This window comes from Salminus brasiliensis, chromosome 7 (genome assembly GCF_030463535.1).
Source record: "Salminus brasiliensis chromosome 7, fSalBra1.hap2, whole genome shotgun sequence".
Classification (NCBI taxonomy): domain Eukaryota; kingdom Metazoa; phylum Chordata; class Actinopteri; order Characiformes; family Bryconidae; genus Salminus; species Salminus brasiliensis.
This window is the reverse complement of record NC_132884.1, coordinates 23,759,550-23,781,432: the sequence shown is the minus strand read 5'-3', so window position 1 is coordinate 23,781,432 and position 21,883 is coordinate 23,759,550. Positions and strand designations below refer to the sequence as shown.

At 38.2% G+C, this 21,883-nt stretch overlaps 2 protein-coding genes across 2 annotated transcripts in view; one reads left to right on the top strand and one right to left on the bottom strand.

The window, feature by feature from the left end:
• jak1 (Janus kinase 1) overlaps nt 1-1,430 on the bottom strand; it is a 42,212-nt gene extending 40,782 nt beyond the window's left edge. The window contains exon 1 of the mRNA XM_072684253.1: nt 1,166-1,430. The gene's annotated coding sequence lies outside the window, so the exon portion shown is untranslated. The remainder of the gene's footprint in view (nt 1-1,165) is intronic.
• A 6,991-nt stretch (nt 1,431-8,421) lies between these two features.
• Nucleotides 8,422-20,440, top strand: ak4 (adenylate kinase 4). Its single transcript, XM_072684251.1, has 6 exons — nt 8,422-8,556; nt 8,779-8,939; nt 10,535-10,654; nt 14,196-14,368; nt 15,181-15,299; nt 19,028-20,440. Exons 1-6 carry the CDS (start codon nt 8,459-8,461, stop codon nt 19,152-19,154), a joined length of 798 nt encoding a protein of 265 aa, XP_072540352.1. The 5' UTR covers nt 8,422-8,458; the 3' UTR covers nt 19,155-20,440.
• Nucleotides 20,441-21,883: the final 1,443 nt, after the last annotated feature.

Below are 21,883 nucleotides of genomic sequence, written 5' to 3'. Positions count from 1 at the left end.
GTAGGTGTGCCAACGGATTAAAAATTCAGTCAAATTCAAAATAATAAGATATTTCAACACTAGGAAAAGCAGGTCTTGGAGAAGAATAAACAGTGACTGCTAGCTACTGTACACACACACACAATGATAAACAGACTGCCATTTGGAAGCCAGTGTTAGGAAAAGTCAACATTAAAACCATAAAACCCATTTTAATCAGCACATATTTTAGTATAAAGAACATTAAAAAAAAAAACTTGTTCTATCACCATTCACTTAATCTGTAAAGACTTCCCTTTACAAGACTTAAGAGGAACATTCTGTTCCCATTTCCTGCTCTTATTAAATAATGGCCCAGTTTTACAGTAATATATGTATATATACAGAATAAAGTTGCTTAATTAAATTTACTTTTGATTAAATATAAGGTTAATAGAATAAGATGACTCTGAATTAGATAGCTAGCTAGCTAAATATTTCAAGAGAGACACTCAGACTCAGAGATCACCATCTTCAGGGACGTTTCCCATATTTAGCTAAAAGAAACCCTGGTAAGCTCACAAACAGGGTCAACAGGTCGGTCTTTCTCTAGTTAAATCATAAGTCATAACCGAGATCATTAGTTAGCTAGCATTTCAAGTTGTTTAGGGACACAGTACCAAACTAAATCTGTATAAATATCTAGATTAGCTACATTTGGTGCGGCTTAAAGGGCTCTCCAGCTGCAAGCTTCCAGCTAGCAGAGCTCAGCTCGCTGCGTGTTCATTTCAAAACAAAAAGTAACACCACCAGCGGGCTAAAAGCGACCCTGCCAACAAGAAACCTTTACGAAAGTAAGGCTAGGCTAAATTAAACAACGTGGCTAAAGTAGATGGTGTACTTGGGTCGTGTTTAAAAAACCTTTCTCGACGAAAGACCGCAAAACTAGGCAGCACTGCCTAAACAAGCTACGGCTAGCGAGAGCTAGCGAGCGATTAATCTACTCGACAGTCCGAAGTCAGGGGTCCTGCTGGGGGGCCAACTAGCTCAAAAACGACCGAGTCCGACATCTTTATAATGTTAGATAGCTATAGCTAATGTGCCAACCGCTGCACCGACAGGGAGCCTGGTCTCTCTATAGACATACTGTGAAGTTCCCGATCTGTCTGAACCAAGCGGTCGAGAGAGCGAAAGCGTTTCTTCTTACCTCGTCGGGCAGGCTGAGTTACTTCCGTTGGTTTTCGATCATCACAGATGTTTGGAGTAAAAAAACTCCTTCTCGGCCTTTTATTCTTCAACAAGCTGGTGTTGTTTTTGCTCCAATGTAGCGTATAAAGTTGGCTAATATATTCCTATGTTTTCCGATGTGAATATTTCCATAAGCGAGGTCGTCTTTATAGAGATTTAGCGTTAGCTACTGGCTCGAAGTTCATAATCTAGCTACAGCTAACCTTTCCTGTCAAGCGTCTACAGATTCCCGAAAATAGGGGGTCACAGGCAGCCACAGATACTCGGCGCCTATTGGCTGCTCGGCTTGTCAATCAACTGTGGTGCCAATCGTGTTAACCCTTACGCGGGTATCGCTGAGCTGCAGTGCTCCTCGGCTTCAGTCCGCTTTAAAGAGCCTTGGTCTGTGGTGTGTTGTGCGCAGGGATGGCAGGGGTCGCTTTCTTTGTGGCTTTCCTATCGTTAAAAGATAATTAGTGTAACTAGTGTAACCGCTACTATTTTAATATCTGTCGACGAGTGACTCAGTCGGTATAGCTCTAGTGATGAAGGCTGTTATTGTCGTCGAAACGGCAGCAGAGTTTAACAACGGAGCTGATTGAAGCAGTGAAGTTTGGTTAATAGCAGGCAGTGGTTTGCCTGTCAGACATAGCTATATCCTCTATTATTTTAATCTCCTGTAATAAAAGGGGATTTACATTGTTGTTATTAAGTCGATGAACTGCAAAAAGAGTGAAGGCTGGGATAGGTAGCTAGATGTTGATTTAACGAGTGTTTAAGGTTAGAAATAATGCAATATACTGATTTTGTTCATTTCAACTAAAATGTGCTTCTTATTGCTTCATTAAATTTATTTATTAGCGGTGATTAAACCCAGTTAAATTTCTTGATAGCATATAAAGTATGTTTGCAGTATACTAGCTTTACGAATGAGTTTATATGATTTGTTATAATGTAGCTTTGTTTTCAGTTATCCTTAATTAAAAACCATTTGTAAAAAAAATAATAATACTTCACATACTTTACCTGGTTTTATTTAAAAGCTCAAATACAAAGCAAAATATACACGTAATATAAACGTAAGTGCCATTTAAAAGTTGGTTGATAAAAAAAAACATCATGCAAACACTGTCCTTTTATTTTACATAATCATTTTACAGGATAATAAACATCACTGAAGCCCATTTAGCCCCGTATTAAAGTGAGGATTGCTTGTATTAGTTGTATTGGCAGCAGCAGAACTATGATAGGTTAGGTGGAGCAAGTCCAGCGTGCAGCTCATGTCCCGCTGATGGTCTTTAAGACCTGGAGGTTCAGCCTGCCCTAAAGGGAGGGACTTCCCGTCCTCGCAATCAGATGAGTTGTCAGAAAGTGTAGGCTGCAGTTTCACAAGAAGGCTTGGTGTGGCAGAGCACTTAGGGACCGTGGCACAGATCAATACAGTATTGATCTGAACATTGCAGAGACTGTAGCTATTCCCATCAGAAGCGGTTCAATATCAGCACTCAGAAAGACTGTGGCTATAGCCTGAGAAAAAAAGTGACCACTGTAACTGCTGGCTCACATTAGCTCATATTATATAATCTCATTTAACATTACTTTATTAAATAAGACTACACAGATGTGAGATCATGTAACAACATTGCTAGCACAGCAGTGTTACATATATAGGAGAGCACTGTAGCTGTAACACCCAAAAAATCTAATGTCTTCCATGTCACCTTTACAGATGAAGGAAAAACATCTTAACTTTTAAAAGTAGTTACAAATGTATGCAGCATTTCTATTGGTCCATTCATCATGACGTTTAGACACAATATAAAGAACAATATTCAAATTAGCCATGTTGAAATTAGTAAAACATTTATTTTTGAAATTGGAGATATATTTTTTCTCATATATAAAATTCATTGTTTCTGTTGGATCAAAATATCATATCTCAGGAGATAACAACTTTACAGGTAATGAGGGGGGCGGGGGGCTGCTAACTTTCAGTGGAAGTCAATGTAAAAGATTGTATTCCAGGTAATTTTGGTAATTTCCAAATGGAAATTCCTAAGGTTGGATAAGTCACTGAAGATAGGTAATGAGTGTGTGGAGCAATGCTTTCACTCTCTGTCAAAAGCCATATTGTTTGACTTCCACACACAAGATTTAGAAAAAAAAAAAACTAGAAAGAAAATTCACTGCAGCAGTGTAACATGAGTCTCAGCCCTGAAAACAGTGTGATCATCAACAGGAAGACCAAAAAATAAGTGGAAATGAGAACAGGAAAAAGAACAAGGAGAAAGAGGAAGTGAATCTTTGGATAACTTTGTTTATCAAATGTTTGATCAAATGCCTACATAGTGTTGTACAGGATACTATTTGTGCCATTCACTATCAGCAACTCCTCATGACTTGTTTGACCTTGCAAACAAGCTGGAGAAGAAAAACATAAATGGAGCTGGACTCTCCAGATGAGTCAGTTTGGGGAATATCTGAGAGTGGTGGTGATAGGAGGCAGAAGAGAGTGTTAGTAGGGGATTTCCACTTCAACTACATGTCTAAAACATGGATGGGCAGTGTTCCTACATTATTGCAGTTTGCATAAGAGCTTTAAAAAGAAACCCAAGTTTAATAAATATATGCTCATAAATATGTTTCCTTCAGATCATGCTGGTTATTCAGATTACCAGCTCCCAAAATAACACATGCTGATCTTTTTAAGATTATCTATATTGTTTTTTTCATAGTTAATATAAGGAACAAAGCAAATGAAATATAATTAGGAGACAGGCCCAAAATGTATCCTTTTTATTATTATTTTTTTTTTACAGAATAACAAAAAACAAAACACAGCATTAAAAAAAGAATCAAGTAAATCAGCATGTTTAATTAATGTGAACTGAAATAAAACACACAAAACTATTTGTTAAAATAAATTATATTTCAGCTGTACTCATTTCAAGCATTATGTAACAAAGTAAATATAAACTATTAATATAAAATATTTTTGTTAAAAATGAAAAGCTTAAGAACAAAAGAAATATCATTAAGTGCACATAAAATGTGATTAAGAAGACATCTACAGTTTCTTCATTAGCACCTGATGTCAAGATGGCTGCCATCCTTCAGTTATCACAGTACTGTACCTTTAAGACGGACAGCATCAGCACTGTGATAACTGAACCAGGGCAGCCTGTCACATCAAGAAGAGCCGGGACAGTGGACTTCCCATCTGGCCACGCATTTAGATATCTTACCACAAGACAGGCTGTAAACTTCAGGATAAATCCACCTTGAGGAGAGAAATCATTTAATCGATACACTAAGAATAAAATAACTAGAAAAGGGGTATAAAACAAAGAAATCACAATATTATGATTTTAGAATTCCTGTGATCATTTTTAAGTAGAGAATGATGTTTAAAAGCAAAACAAGGGAAACTACTGGCATACTACAGCTATTGTACACACAAAAAATGTAAGAAATTGTAAATATGGCTATTAATGTTCAAAAACTTATTACTCTTTATTAAAAACAGGTGAAAATCAGTCTACTGATTTAACTTAACTGTATATTGTGTTATTTTCTATATATTGGCCTATATCATCAACTTTTTGTTTTTAAAAATGTATTGAATAAATATTGACTAAACTACATTATTTGTGATAAAATGACATTTGTGACACATATATATATATAATATATATGTATATATTATATATATATATATATATATATATATATATATATATATATATAACGTTATATATATATAACGTGTAAAAATAAGGATATTTTTGGCTTGTTTTTCGTATTATTATTTAATAGAGAAAGCAGGTGAAAATCAGTCTACTGATTTAACTGAACTGTATATCGTGTTATTTTCTATATATTGGCCTATCATCAACTTTTTGTTTTTAAAAATGTATTGAATAAATATTGACTAAACTACATTATTTGTGATAAAATTACATTTGTGACACATATATATAATATATGTATATATATATAACGTTATATATATATAACGTGTAAAAATAAGGATATTTTTGGCTTGTTTTTCATATTATTATTTAATAGAGAAAGCAGGTGAAAATCAGTCTACTGATTTAACTGAACTGTATATCGTGTTATTTTCTATATATTGGCCTATATCAACTTTTTGTTTTTAAAAATATTATTTAATAGAGAAAGCACCTCCTTTCAGAACACTCCACACCCAAGCTAATTCTTTCACAGTCAAACACCCAAACCCCCCCAACAGGCCTCTCAATAATTAATACAAACCATCGTCCTTACGTCAGACTTGTTATTATCCCACGAACTCCGCCCACTGCGAGGGACACTCCTTCGGTTGTCCAATAGCGTGTCGCCCTCAGCGGGGCTCCGCCCAAGTTCGCCCCGCCCTCGCTGCAAATCTCTTCTTGTAAACAACTCCATCAGCTCCGTCGTGTTTTGCCATGGCAGGACGGCGCAAGCTCCTGCCAAAAACGAGCTAACATAACATCTGCGCAACGGTCAAACAATGGAAGGAAAAACACACAGGGGAAAAAAAACACACATTTCACCTGAGAATATTAAAAGGATTTGGCTTTTTTAAGTAAAGTATAAAACAGAACGACGCAATGATACAAACCCGTACACCAACAGGTAATGATAAAAAAGTGACGACTTTATGATGGAAAAAAGAGGTTGGTGTAACCCTTAGCCTGTCGTTATACGACTCTACAGCTACGTTAGTATACAAGCACGCTGGTATGTCATGCACTGGCAGCTCTCAGTGGACTGTAATAAATTATAAATATCACACGCATGTACTTTTTAACGTTGCATGCGATTTGCATGGGGCAAGCGGCCCAACCTAAACGCCTCGCAAATCAAAATAAACAGCATGCCAATTTGCAAAGCTCACAAAAGTGCTAGAAATAAAAAAAAACCTTGCATGTTGCGAGGTGAGCGCTCCCATTTCGTACAGTGCAGTGCGTGCTAACGCCCAGCAGAAGCAGCAGCAGCAGCACACACACACACCCCTCTCGCGTCCAAAACAAACACACCACGTATCTATAGAACAGACGTATAACACACAATACCACACCTTCAGCTGCCTAGACTTTATATTTTCCGAAATGCTGATTTACTCACCCGCGTTTTTCCACGCTCCCATCTCGTGTTTACGTGAATATATTTTAATGACGCAGCAAGCCCACAGCGCGCAACGTGACTGTCGCCATTTTTGTGTTGTTATTGAAATCTCAAACCATGTGACAAAAATAAAATAACACGCTTCCGGCTCCTTGTCCTGAAAAGTGCACGCCAGCGGTGCTGGTGAAGGAGAATAACCCGTTCTGCTGTAACAAAGCAAAAAAAAAAAAATCATCACCTGATATAGAAATGTTGTCAACAAGAGCCCATTCCATTAGGCTCTGCCGCCACCACAAGGCTCCTGAGAAGTCCGTGTAGTCGCAGGGTTTAGTTGAGAGCTGAGCTGAGAGCAGCGTGCTCGACGTGTGCGCTGTCACCCGAACACGCAGAAAACGTGGAGGCACGGGAAACAATGGTGGCCACCTGAAGGCTTTCTGAATGCACGCTGCTCTATCAACAAGTGTGCCTCGTCCCAACGCAGCCAGAAAATGGTCAAGTGATCACCTGCAGGTCCATGAAGAAATGACGACTTGTCACCTGACAAGATGCCCCCTATAAAAACCCTCTCACTGTTTGATAACTAGAACGATCTCTGTCCTACAGAGAGTAGTGGGGAGAGTAGCCTGGACTCTACACTTAAATAAAAGTGTCGTTACTCTTCAGAAATAATGAAACAAAAAAAAGACAAAAAAAAAAAAAAAAAAAACTACTGGAGTGAAGATCAGGTCCAAAAGTCCCACAAGTATCGATTAACTTATGCAACTGCATTATAACAGCCCAGTCTGTGAGATGAACTGAGGCATGTGTCTTATTGAAACGCTTCTAAATGAAAATGCTAAAGATTGACACACCAGACGATGAGATTAGTATGATCACAAAATACTAAAATATAAGTCAAATATAAACACCCTCCCCCCAATCCTACATAAACTATATTAAAATGAGACATTAAAAGAACTAAATGTGGTAACAACCAAATCAATTCCTTTATTTTTGGTCATTTCATTGTGTTCTGCTGATTCAGCTCATAGGCTGCTCTACTTCAGACCACTCACTTTTGACCTTCAGCATTTAGTTTTAAAGGAGAAGAAGCGTCACTTTCTATGATCAGATATGGTGCCTAACGCTAAAAAAAAAAGGCAGTGTTTAGTGTTCAACAGGAAATGAAAATGTACAGAGAACCTGTACTTCAGTTAACTATCATGATCTCCATGCTGGTCAAAAAATTCTGGTTTATGCTCTTCTGGTGATCAGCATATGAGTTTCATACAAAACCCATACAAAAGCCCTTCTGCTGGTGACCAGCTAGACTGGTCTATGGTGTCAGGGGAAGTATAGGGAGCAAGAAGTACACCTGACTGAAATTCAGCATATTAATAAACATGTATAATAAAAAATACATATATATATTTTTAAACATTATTATCTGTTATTATCTATTATTCTAATGATGTATGTTTAAATGTAGATACTTTCTGAATGTTTACGTTTTTATATGTACACAAAAATTAACTTGACTGGCTTTATAAATAACCAAAAAATATATTTGAGAAGAAGAAAATGCTGGAAGTAGAAATGATGTTGTTTCTCCTGAAAATATATAATGTATAATATATAATTAATATTTTTTATAATGGTATAATGTCAGTGTTGAGTTACTATACTCATGTATTTTTACATTTTAACAATAGTCACATAAACTTCATATCTCCCAAATCAAAACTAAGGTATAATAATAATGTATGATTGTTTCAGTACGTTTTAAATCCCTGCACTCAATGTTTCCTTCAGTTTACTTTTTATTATTCCTGGTACGTTCATTCACTTCTACGTAAGTGTACGTTTGGTTAAAGTAACACCATTTTTACTTGACTGTGCTGTTGTGGGGTCCTGTAGAAGTTCATGCGGTCTGGTAAATCAGCAACTCTTGAGACTGACTGGCTCGGGATTGTTTTACTGGGATCTGCCCAGTGTACTACAACTCCCAGGGTCCTGTGCGCTCCTGAAATTTTTCTTTCTGCGTGGTGTTGGGAGGTGTTTAAAGAGGGCGGTAGGATTTCTCGTCCATTCATTTGCAGAGCGAGAGAGAGAGAGAGAGAGAGAGAGAGAGAGAGAGAGCGAGAGAGAGACAACCCCCATCTCCATGCAGAAGTGGGTGGAAATCCTTCAGCCTAACTTTAGTAAAACACGTTTCTTTTTTCTCCGCGGAAAGACACAGTCAGCTACAAGAGGGAATATCAGGTTTGGGTTTATTAAACCTTCTCCTTCTTCTTTTTAAGCTCTCTTTCAAGACTTGCCCTCTTTAGCCCTCTTTAGACCCTTTAACTCCCCATCCATTTCGGTTCACTTGCTAAATAGCATTTAGCCTCATTTACAAGTCCAGCTCTCTCGCTATCTTCCTTCCCCCCCTTGTGGCCTCTGGTGGTGAGAACCTCATCCGACGTGTGTTTAAACTCTGAGCAGGTCGGTGTGCACTGAGGAAATGTCCAGATTGTTCCGAGCCGTGATCATGGGTCCGCCTGGCTCGGGGAAGGGCACCATTTCGGAGCGGATCGCCAGAGCTTTCGGCCTCCAACATCTGTGCAGCGGTGACTTCTTGCGGGAGAACATCGCTGCCAGCACGGGTGGGTCATTTCCACATGTTTAGCCACCAAACTTTTATTTTTTTAAGTCTTCCTCGAAATCCCCCGTTTCGCACATTCGTCGAGTTTAGAGGAGTTCATGTGAGGTTACCTACAGTGAACTGCCATGTTGGCCCTGTGCCTGGCTGTTGCCTTAATGGGCATTTTTGTGCCTAGATTGGAAATGTAGAAGGGGACCATTCAACAGTCCGTTATTCATGCTATTTCCACCATATTGTCTTCTGATATGTCAGATTGCTGGTAGGTATTTTTTGAGGACAGTTCCTCTGTGGATTTTCACTATTCATGCCCAGCAGAGAGTTCAACACTTACAGTGAAGAAGCGCTGACTTACATGTTTGCAGCAGAAGTATATTTTAATGGATACTGTTAAGTGGTTTTGGGGTACTTAAGCAGAAGAGGTCTATTCAGTTCATTTAGGTCCGCTGATCACTATCATCCCCCTTTTTTGTGTATTATGCAGTGTCATCCTGCTTAATTACTGAAAGTGTGGCTGTTGATGGCAGTAACAGCAGCATGGAGTAATTTTATATTAGGTATTTTTCACTGGCAGCTCATTGACATAAATAGAGCAGTTCAGCTGAAAGGGCATATTGTGAACTGCTAGATGAGACCATATAGAGAAGGAATTTAAAATTGATTATAAAATCTACCACTTTCCACTTAAGTGCGTACATTCACACTTGTCATGTTTTTGCCATTATTAATAAAAAAAATGGAAAAAAAAACCCAGGAAATGCAAACATCACTCAATGGTAGTCTTAGCTTAGCTGCCATAATAGAACTGGCATAACATTGGGGAAAATATTGAAATTTAATTGCAGCAGAAGTATATTTAAATTGATAGCATTACATGGTTTTGAAATATTTTTTGTAATGTAAGATTTTAAAAGGGAGAAATGTTCTTTGTCTACTTTTTAAGGCTCTGACATATAGTCCAGTTAGACGGTGGATATGCTAAAGCTCCAGTCCAATAAGTAACTCAGTACTTAAGTAGCTTTGATACTTCTTCACTTGAGTAAACGGTTTTAGTAGCTGCTTCCACTTCTGCTTGAGTCGCTATTAAATTCACGAGTAACAGTGCTTTCATGTGAAAGCAGTGCTTTAACGCTGTCGTTTTAGACCACTCACTTCTGCAAACTGCTATTTCACCACTGCGACTGGAGAACAGGCTAAAACTCTCCTGCAGTGTCACCATGAGTGCACCCCGGGGCTTCATGTATACCTATACTACAATTTTTCTGCATTCGATATATTCCACGTTCCCGGTAAAGGGTAGAGTTATGACTTTGTCAAGTGACACTGATTGACATTATTTCAGAAAGACTTTGGGAGCAAATCTTTAATGTCTTATCCTTGGCTCTTAGTGATTGCTCAGTATCGAGTTCTGTGTGTTGGTAGGTAGACAAAGAAGGATTTTAAGTGTTTTATGTGCTGTGAGTGTAGACATTACTTGAGGGTTATGGGTCACGTCACTAATGAGGAAGCTACTACTGATAAAGGCATGAAAAACAGGGCAAGTTTCTCCACTCTATTTAAGGACCAAGGACACTAGTGTTGGTTTTTTGCTTGTTTCAGAGGCTGGAGTCCTGGCTAAAACCTACATAGAGAAAGGCCTGCTGGTGCCAGACCATGTCATGACCCGCCTGCTGATTCCCCGACTGGAGGAGATGACCCGTCACAGCTGGCTGTTGGACGGTACAGTAGAGCACCACTTCACCAGATTTTAGAAGTCAGTTCGTTTAGGTCCTCTAAACACTATCATTCACTTTTCTTTGTTTATTATCCAGTGCTTAGCACCCTGCTTAATAACTGTGAACAGCAGCATGGAGGAATTTTATATTAGGTATTTCTCACTGGCAGCTCATTGAAATAAATGGAGCAGTTCAGCTGAAAGTGCTTGAATTGTGAACTGCTATATGAGACCACCATTGTCCTGGAAGTGGAAGATAAGGAATTGAAAATTCATTACAAAATGCTTTATCTACCACTTTCCACTTAAGTGCATACATTCGCATTTGTCATGTTTTTGCCATTATTGATTTAAAAATAAATAGAAAAAAACCCCCAGGAAGTCCAAACATAACAGGAAATCCAAGCCTAGCTGCCATAACAGAACTGGCATTAAATTGGGGAGAATATTGGAAAGAAATCCCATCTCCCAAAATAGAAGTAATGTATAACATAGCCATATAATTTAATTACGCAATTACATTTAAACATGATTGCAATGCACAATCACAGCTCTAGAACGAATCATTGTATGAATGTGTCCCTCTCTAGATACTTCAAAGATGAGTCACAATTTTGGCTTGATGCTTTTTCACATTTATCTATTCCTGATAAAGCTAATGAACACTGTACTCTTTTGCAAGGCTGCTGTGGTGGGCTAGCAAAGACAGCAGTGGCATGTTGAAGGCCACTCTTGCTCAAGGGCATAACAACAGTGATTAGAGGAAAGAGGAAGTCAACATTTTTTGTTACCCACCATAGAATCAGACCAGAAATCTTCCAGCAGGAGCCTGGACCTGCTGAGTCACTGCGACACAGGGTAATCAGTACAAGGAGATGAAACACAGCATGTGTGAGACTTTCACTAAGTCTCACTATATCTTACTCATGCTCATTGTATTTTAACCTAAGTACAAAACGTCTTCAGTGTTTCTAAGTTCAGCCATGTAACTCCTCTGCTGTGTTATTTTCACTGGCTTCCTGTAGACTCTCTGCATCAGATTCTAAACCCTGATGCTGGCCTACAAAGCCAAGAATGGACCAGCCCCTCCGTACTTGATGGCAATGGTCAAAAGCCGATCAGTTGACCCGCCATCCCTTAAGATCCATGGAAGACAAGCGTCCAGGCTTTTTTTTTTTTGTGAGTCACTCTGGATAAGAGCATCTGCTAAATGCCTTACATGTAAATGTAAATGCACAAACCCTCCTTTGGGATTTGCAGAGGCTGGTCCCTGGTCAATACGGTCCTAGACATAGGTCTGGATAGTTAAGCTTCGAACATGACACAGCAATTAACTTAAAATAAAAATACCCTGCAAACAGATTTTCATAAACAACATGTATTTGTAGTCTAATACCTTTACTCTAGGCTCCTACACAACACATTTGTAAGTGTTAAATGTGTTAGTGTTAAATTAACACAGTGTGTTAAATGTTAACACTCACAGTGTTGATTTAACACTGGCAGGTTTGTTGTGTAACAGTTCACACTGTAGATGTTTATCTGCTTTAACACTGGTGTCACTGAATATCTGAATTGTGCAATGGTCCCTTTTTTTACATTTCCGGTCTCTTCCTTCCGCTTGTTTCTGTTACCAGGTAATTTTGTTTCTAGACCAACCAAAACAAATGGCTTAGTCCAGCTTGAAGACGTTTGGCTGTGTACCTCAGTACCACAGCTCTAAATAAAAGCAGCCATATCTGTGTTTTCAGAAATTACTAACCAGACACATGCCAAAATCTAAATGGATTCAGGCAACCTGAAGGGTAGAGGGTCCCTTAATGAGTAAATGTCGGTGTAAATGAGTAAATTTCAGTGTTCTTTCGAGTTGTGCTACAACTCAATCAATAGGTGCTACTTGCCAGCTTTATGCATGCACATATGAAGTGTTTTTCATGATAATTCTGTTCAAAATTTTTTATTTTTTTTTTTACTGCAGAAACCTTTTGTTGGCCTAAAATGGTCACAGAGAATCAGGTTCATCAGTTCAGATTTGGACCAGATTTGTATCTTAACCTAAGTACAAAACCTCTTCAGTGTTTCTAAGTTCAGCCATGTAACTCCTCTGCTGCTTAATTTTCACTGGCTTCCTGTAGACGCCACCTGTATCAGATTCAAAACCCTGATGCTAGCCTACAAAGCCAACAATGGACCAGCCCCTCCGTATTTGATGGCAATGGTTGTATATACACTTTCAGTACAAAATAAGAGTTACTAGTGAATCAAAGAAAAAAATAATAGTAATTTCTTATCACATGTATTACATGTCTATTATTGTCCTCTGATATGGTGATATAGGCTGTCCACATATCCTAACTGCTGTTTTGTTCAGGCAGCTGTTGCTCATGTCTGCTGTCGTCACTTTGCAGACAGCTACATAACTATGTAGGGTTGTTTCATGCTCAGACGTGGTGCTGAACCCTGCTGTTCCCCTTAAATAACTAAATCATTTATACAATGAACCTAAATAAAACCCAGGATTAGAGAATTAGTTTATTCAAGAGCATCAGCATGGCTTGAAACTGATGTTAACCATCCAGATCAACATATCTTTAACATCTGAGCATGAATACACGTCTCTACCTGGTAAATGATTCCAATAATTAGTATCAGAATGTAGGATTGAATGATATTTGTTCGTTAAATGAAAAAAATCTGAAAACAAAAATTGAGATATGAGAAAGGTCCATGAGACAACATGTAAAGCGCCCTACTGCCATCCTAACCAGCAGGCTAAACGGATGTGATTTTACCTGCTTTGTCCTTGTGATTTCCTCTTAACGCCATTGGAGTGTAAAAATGGTCCTTAGTACACGAAAACAGTAACTGACTCAAAGGCAGTGACTTCCTGAAGTACTTCTGTAAAAGTGTGTTACTCCATGACCCTCAATCGCTGTCTTTGAGTGCTTTGAGGAATTAAGCAAATATGCTTGAACACTTTTCAATAAACTTCAGTTTACTTTCAGCATATCATATTAGTGTGACATAAAAAGGTGTCATCCCTCCTAAGCATGCTAAACCCTCCCCAGTACCAAAAACAGCTTTTCCAGTTAAATGCCATCGCCATGTAAAAGATCAGATATCAAACACTGGCTGGGCGAGGAGAGTCGTGTCTGACCTAGAAACAAGTCTAAGCTGTCCCAGCCTGCTCTGTGGTTTGTAAACAGTGATGCAGGGTTAGCTACTCTTAAATAGCAGACCTAGTCATAGTGCAGTTCATTCCAGCCCAGGATCCTGGGGTTCACACCTTTAATAGATTTGCAGGAATTTGAGAACGCCGCAAATATAGAGTGGAAAAAGACCAGTAGTCACCATTCCTCCTTAATAGTGTTATACAACACACCAAAATACCACCCTGTTGCAGCATAGTATTGCTGCTACCTCTTTGTATTTAGCCTCTTTGTATTTCAGTAGGTTAAATTGCCATGTTTAGGATGAAAAGAGTCAAAAATCAGGGCATGTTGTTGTATGTTTCAGTAAAGTTTAACATCATCCCTCCTACCCTAGGCTTCCCCCGCACTCTAGCACAGGCTGAAGCCCTGAACAGTGCTTGTGAGCTGGATGTGGTCATTAGCCTTAACATCCCCCTGGAGACACTGAAGGAAAGACTGAGTCATCGCTGGATCCACCCAGCCAGTGGGAGGGTATACAACATGTGCTTCAACCCTCCTCGTGTGCAGGTAGGCCCTTGGCCTGCTGCAGAGCAGGGGAATACAGTATACTGTATAATGCTATGCAGGCAGCTGGGCAGGTTCTGAAATCTGATCAAATCAAATCATAATCATAATTCATTTGAGACATATGCACATAGCCATACACAGTACAACTAGCAGTTGTCCATCCGGTCACAAGAAATATAAGATAATGATGATATAATGTATAAAAAATATACTAAAAATAGAAATTATATTAAATATACATAAAATATAAAAAATATAGATAAGATAGATACATATGAAGATAGGAATGGCATAATATATATATATATATATATATATATATATATATATATATATATATATAAAAATCTTGAAAAAGTGAACAGCTGGTGTGCAATGTAAGGGATAAGGATGGTAAGCATGGTAAATTCATATTAATAGAAAAAATTGGTGTTAGGGACAAAATGGGTTGAATGGGTTTATTACATTTGACTGAAAATGTTCTTTGAAATTGGATGACTCCAGTGATTCATTTAAAATGACCCTTGTTGAATACCTTCTGTGTCTATATCCCTGGCAGAGAGAAGTGCATACTAGAACTCCTAGACCTGTGCTGCTATAGCAGACTTATGATTATAGGCCTGAGGCACAAGAAACACCACAGCCTAGACTATTTTGTTTCCATATAATATTAGAACTGTCTTGTTAGAATGGTCTCTGGGAGGGCAAAGGAATCATTCAGATAAGATAAAACGTTCTTGTGTAATCGTACTGTGTCCAGTGCCCCATCACCTTTTCAGGAACTTATTTTGTGTTCTGTCTTGTGCTTCTAGGGGGTGGATGATATCAGCGGAGAGCCACTTATTCAACAGGAGGACGACAAACCAGAGGCTCTGGTTGCCAGACTGAGGCACTACAAAGACGTGGCTAAGCCAGTCATAGATTTATACAAGTAAGTTAGTGGGAATCAACTAAGCTGCTGATGCTTGTTCACAGAGTGACCTAAATAAACTCCATGCAATTATGAATCAGTTACACATAGACAGTTCAGACTTTGTTACAGGACGAGGACCGATTATTCTCTAATGGTCCCGTGCTTGAGTCACATGATTGGTGCTACTAATATAGTGTTACTTTGGCAGACATCATAGGAATCCCATTCTCTTAATCAAAATCGCAAAATAACTTGTAAGTATGTAAAAATCACAGACTACAGAAACCATCAGCTTTAAATCAGCTAGTTCATCTAATCTAATTGCCTCCCCCAGAGTACAGAGTGTCCCTTAAACACTGCCAAAACATGGTGCACATGTGTAAATCTTTATAAATTGACATTTACATTTTTGCCAGTCACACCGGCCGCACACTGCTGCCATGCTAATTTAAGTTCGGTGCTTTAAGAAAGCATGTCCAAATTACGCTCCGATCGTGTCTGTCCTTTGTTCTTTGCTAAAAACGTTGCAGAAAGGTTTCATTTTGTTGGTCGAGCTTCAGAAAATGTATCCGTCTTGTCACATAACCTCAGTATAACATTTCTGCCATCAAATTTAGAACCTGGAGATTTTATGTTTCTGTAAACACGGCTGCACCCACAAGTTTTTTGCCAACTTCTCACTGGAATTTTCCAGGTGGAACTTTACAAGGTTAGCATAAATAATTTGTGTTGTTTATATCTTTACAAACCTTTTTTAAAACACTCTATATCATATTTTATATCTTATACTATACTATTAAAATGTGCAAACAAATATGGTAAAATAAAATAAAAGCATGTATAGCTACTGATTCCCCCCACTGTTTTGTAGATGATGTAGAGTCCACACACATAAACACATCTCATTTATAAAAAAAACTCTCTAAAGAACCATCCAGGGAACATTTTGTTAGGGACCTAAAAGTGGTTCTTGTAATGTTAACATGGTTCTAAATGTGCCAATTATAATATGGTTTTAATCTACATATGTGCATTCATATTATTATTTTCATATTATTATTAAACAGTGAATTCATTTCCTTTCATCTTTTAATACAGAGAAATAATTATTTTTTGGTATTTGTCACTAAACACCAATGCAACTGTATTGATACTGCCAAAATAAAGCCAAATAAGGGATTCCCCAGAATAAACTGGTGGTAGTAACAGCCATAGTAAACAAATAGACAGAAGTTATGTTAATGTTTAGATCCCTTGCTCAAATTGCACATTTTGAAATAAGTGAAAATGAATAACTGAAACCTCTTCAGGCCACACCTTATTTAAATGTTGCACCTTTCTGCACATTTAAAAGCACAATTCTTTTTGATTTATTGATAAAATAAACCATATTGTGTGCCATTATTTTTGCAAATGCAAATGTTTTTTTTTTTTTTTCCAGTGTTAAATTAAGCAGATAAACAGTAATTATTCTTTAGAATGTGCAGAAGTGTCCCCCTGGTAGAGAGTGTGTACTTACAAAATCAACAACACATAATTACACAAACTTTTGCATAAAATAGCATGTATAATTCTGTTGCTGCTCTTTTTCTTAACAATGTGCCGAATGCTTTTCCCTACCACAGCCGTAGTGCATTCTTCAGAAAGGGAACAGCACCAGTAGGGCCACGTTGGCTAACAGCTAATTGTAACTAATTATTTGCACAGTATTTATTTACATTATTCTAATTATCGGTGTAGCTTGTTATACAAATGGTGACTCAATCACTGTATAAATGTGTGATCACAAAAAGACAGTTCTGTCTTTAAGCACAGTTTGAGCTTTCACTTGCTAACAGTGTTACACAGTGCCAAATTCCAGTGCACTTGCCTGGAATTTAAACTTCTGCCAAGTCCATGTGGCAGTCTGGAGGCTGACACTATTACTGTTGCACTACACAGTAAAACACTAGTGTTTAATTAACTTTTTTTTAAGTTAATTTGAGTCCAGTTTAACTATGCATGGTGTAAGAGTAAGCACATTAAGAGGTGCTTCAACGCTTGAAATTTTGTCTGGCTCTCAGTCAGTTGAGCATTTATAGCCAGAGCTTGCCAGGTCAGTGCCAGGTCAGCCAATGAGGGTAAAAGATGCAATGTGCTAGATTCTAGAGTGAGGTGTGGCCTGGATTAAGTCAGCACAGAGGTGCGTGCAGTAGTGTTAGACAAACTTTGCACAGCAGTGCTAATGTAAATACTAGATAAAGTATGCAATGTGTAAATCAGGTGCTGGCAGTATTTGGATTAAGACTAATACTTAATATAAAAGTTTGGATTTTCTCTGCAGTTTTTCTCTGTGTTGGTTGTTTCCACATTTGCTCATGCTGCTAATGTTGTAGCACTTGACTCAATTTTACTACACATCAGGGGTTATAAAAGAAAAGTTAAAGGCAGACCAACTATGATAGTAGACTGTTTCTTAAATAAACTCAGCTTAGTTCAGTCAAGAGTTCTAACTCACTGTTTAGTTTTATGACTCAGTTTAGTCCACAATACAGATTGAATTGAGTAAATGTGCTGCAGCTGAAATTGCTTCAATATTTCGTAAGATATTTAGTCTGCGTCTCTCCCTGTCAATTTGTGTCACTGTTTCTGCATATCTGCAGGTTAGGACCACATGATGTCCCCATCCTGAAAGGCTTTTGCTTGATGATCAAGCAGTTAGACCTTTGCCATAACTGCCATAGAAAATCGCACTACTTAAAAACACAGTTCTGAGTAAATTTACTTTGCTGATCTTTTTGGACACAGATATGTGCATGGCTGTGCAGCACTAGAGTGAAGCAGCTGTCTAACTACCTGCTTGTCAAGGGACAGAAGATCATGTTTGAATCCTGTTAATACCGCAGACCATGGTCAGAAGTCTGAGAATAGAAGCCCCTTGTGATAAGGGAAGTTCTGACCAGCAGATGGGAATAAACAGTAAACAAATTGAGGGTCTGATGAAACCAAAATTGAACTTTTTGACCTGAATACCAAGCTTCCCTTCTGGAGGAAACCAGACACTGCTTACCACCTAGGGCGACTATTCCTGATAGAGGCAAAGAAGAATGCAGCTAAGTACATCAAGAAAACCTAGAGCTCTAGAGCACTCTGGACCTCAGACTAGGGCGAAGCTTCCAACATGACAACGACCTGAAACACAAAGCCAAGGGAACAGAGAAGTGGCTTTAAAGAAAGTCTGTGAATGTACTTGAGTGGCTCAGCCAGAGTCCAGACCTGAGTCCAATTGAACATCTGGTTACTGACGCGCCCCATCCAACCTGGCGAAGCTTACAAGAATATTCCAAGAGGAATGGGCAAAAATGTTCAGAAACAAGTGTGTGCCAACCTCGTAGCTTATTTCCCAAGAGGCCTTGAATCAGTAATTGCTGCCAAAATTGCATCAACGTCATCAAAAAGTATTAGGCTAAGGGTGTGTACAGATATGTAATAAATAAGAAAGAGGTGTCCAGACCTTTTTTACTTTGGCTGGATAGTTGACCAAACTAAGATGCAGAACTAAAGAACATGAATCAGGAGAACTTTTGACTAAACTAAGTTGAGTTAACTGAGAAAACGCTCCTTAAATGTTTTAAAGTGCAGTCAGAACTCCCAAATGATCTCTTGGAGGGGGCAGTGATTGCCACACATTGCACTGACAGCCTGATACTTACATCGATAGACTATAGACTCTCTGTGCTAATTACACTTCTAATGTCCATTTGCAGGGCCAAAGGAATTCTGCACACATTCTCGGACACAGATACAGATCGGATCTGGCCCTACATCAGCTCTCTCCTGAGTGCCAAGATTCCAGCAGATCGATCTGACGCACAGAGAGCCTCAACCCACTGAAGGAGTTGTTGCTTTCTAAACGCACAGCTGCATCTTCATCAGTTACATCTTTACAACATTATTCCACAGTAATTCCTCTTTTTACGAAGTTTCATGCAGAGCACCAACAGTGAATCTAAAAGGCAGATAGACAGATGCCCTTTGTTGTGATAATTGCTGATTAGAATTGCTATTAGTTTTTTTTTTATTTTATTTTTGTTCCAGGAAGCACAGCCATATATACATGATTAAGAGTTCAGTTTAAATTACAGGCGGAGAGACTTCCATTCACATATTCACTTTAATTAAGAAATGACATATTAATAACCTATAGATAATACATATATTGACTGCTCTGAAAGGAAATGTCTTGTAATCCAACATGGCACTCAGATCAACATTACGTTTTTTTTTTTGCACCTTTTCTTGCGTGATAGTTAAGCTAAGTCTTCTTTGTTACAGTGAAATGTTCCCACATCAATGTGCCTGTATGAATCATGCAGTTACCAAGTGCATGTTTTGCACTGACCATGATGAGGTGAGGTGTGTGAGATGGTCGAGGTCGGCCTTTTGGACTGTCGCGCTCAGACCAACAGACTGTGAGAGAACTTTACATGTTGAGAATGCCTTAAAACTGAGCTGCCTAATAGGAGCTGTCTGCACAAGTGTTACATACACACGGTGTGGGAGCCAACTCTTCCTCCACATCTCATCTTTTCAACAGTTTTAATCATACTTTGTATTTTTGTCTAGACAGTGCTATAGTTATGTCACTCTGGCTCAGTCACAATACATGGCAATAGACATGTATAATACACTATGCAGTTCAGAGTCACTTTGAAAAGAATTATTGCTGAAGGTTAATGTGAAAACCTTTTCTTTTATAGCGTTACACATACAGTTCATCCTTGGCTGCCCCAAATTCCAACTCTAGGCACTTTATTTTACAGTCATCTTTCACAAATAACCAAAATAAGCCCTCGGAATGTCAGGCAGAGGGAGAGAGACTAAATAAAGCTCACAGAACTTAAATTCAGACAAAATACTGTTTTATCTTTGAGGAATGTAACAGTTTTCATATATGCACGCAGATGGGGAGATTGTGTGTGTGTGTGTGTGTGTGTGTGTGTGTGTGTGTGTGTGTGTGTGTGTGTGTGTGTGTGTGTGTTCATGAACACATTGTATCTACAAGCCAAAGGCTGTAAAAATGTTAAGGGCTGGATGAAAAAATTCTCATGCATCTACTTTATATGGAGTGTGAATCTGCCATTTCCAAAACAAATAAAACATATTTTTTCAAAAATGAATTCTGAGTTTTTTTGTTTTTTTCCTCCACCAACTCACAACATAAAAAGTATCTTTATAGAGAGGGCTTGCGCTATAAGTGGCAGTAGTAAAAAAGGTCCAATAGTAAAAAAAGCTAACGTTTATCAAGAGTGTTTAAATTCACCATTCTTATGAAAATGAGACTTGAGTTCAAACACAGCCACAATACTTTAAAAATATTTGAATGTTTCTACCTCTTTTGTATTGAAATGTGTAATTAAAATATAGTTCTGTCACTCATGTAGGGTGACCATATTTTGATTTTTAAAAAAGAGGACATTGGGGGGACACAGTGTGTGTGGGAAGGTAGCAGGAAGGTACCAAAGTCAAATCGAATGTTTGCATAAATGCTACCTGCTAATGTACCTTCAAATATAACAGAAAACACAATATTCAAATGTAGCCTATATTCACAACACGGCCAAAACCAAGTCAACACCCCTTTTAATTGGTGTGTTTGGATTTGATCTACACTAAACGGTGCATGAAATAAAGCAGACAGTGCTTTCAGTGACTGTTCTGAACTTTTCAAAAGTCCAAATGCATGTGAGTGCTTATTACAGGATTGCTTGAGACACAAATTCCACTTCCCAACTATAGGGACAGCCCAAGAGCAAGAAATACCAAATTTTTCATATTGCTGCTTTAATGCAACAGCATATAAGTTTTTCTAGATAAATGTCTGTGGCCTGCATAGATCCCTGTCCTCAAACCTTGGAATATAATGGAACGTCAACTGCCAACCAGGCCTTGTCATCCAGGAGTAGTGCCTAATCTCACCAATGCTGCAGGAAATGGTGCATTGCTAAGGTTTCCACAGACAAAGCTTTTCCAGAGTCTTTTCCAAGTCCCATGTTGACAATGACAACAGGGGTGGAGATCAAAGCCAGGAACTGTAAATAACAAGGAATCAAGACCCATTGAAGAAGTAGTTCTACAACCTGAACTATTTTTAGGACCTAATTTTTTTATATAAATTCTATGCACATATTTGATCAGTTTATGATTCTACAGATCTGTCCCAAATTTGCTTTTACAATTTCTGAAAACCTTAAAGACCATTGTTTGAAATGTCTGAGCATGTACATGTACTCATAGATAATAGAATTATTTTCTTCCTGACTCAGATTGTTGCTAAACTAAACTCAAGGTAGTCTGATGAGATTTATAGAGACTTTTTAAATTTTTCAAAATGTTGTTTTAGTGCAATAAACTGCACATTTTACACCAGTTTTGAAAGCCAATTAACTTAAACTCCTTACATCTGATCCCTGACTGGCAGGGTCAGACTAGGCCAGTTCACTTCAGACCTGATCTGATAACCCTGGGCTTTTTAAAGAGTTTATTATTCCAAATGTAACCATCTGCAGCTTCATAGCATTGAGCATAGCTTTGAGTGGGAAAGGCAAGTGCTGTTCCCTTGT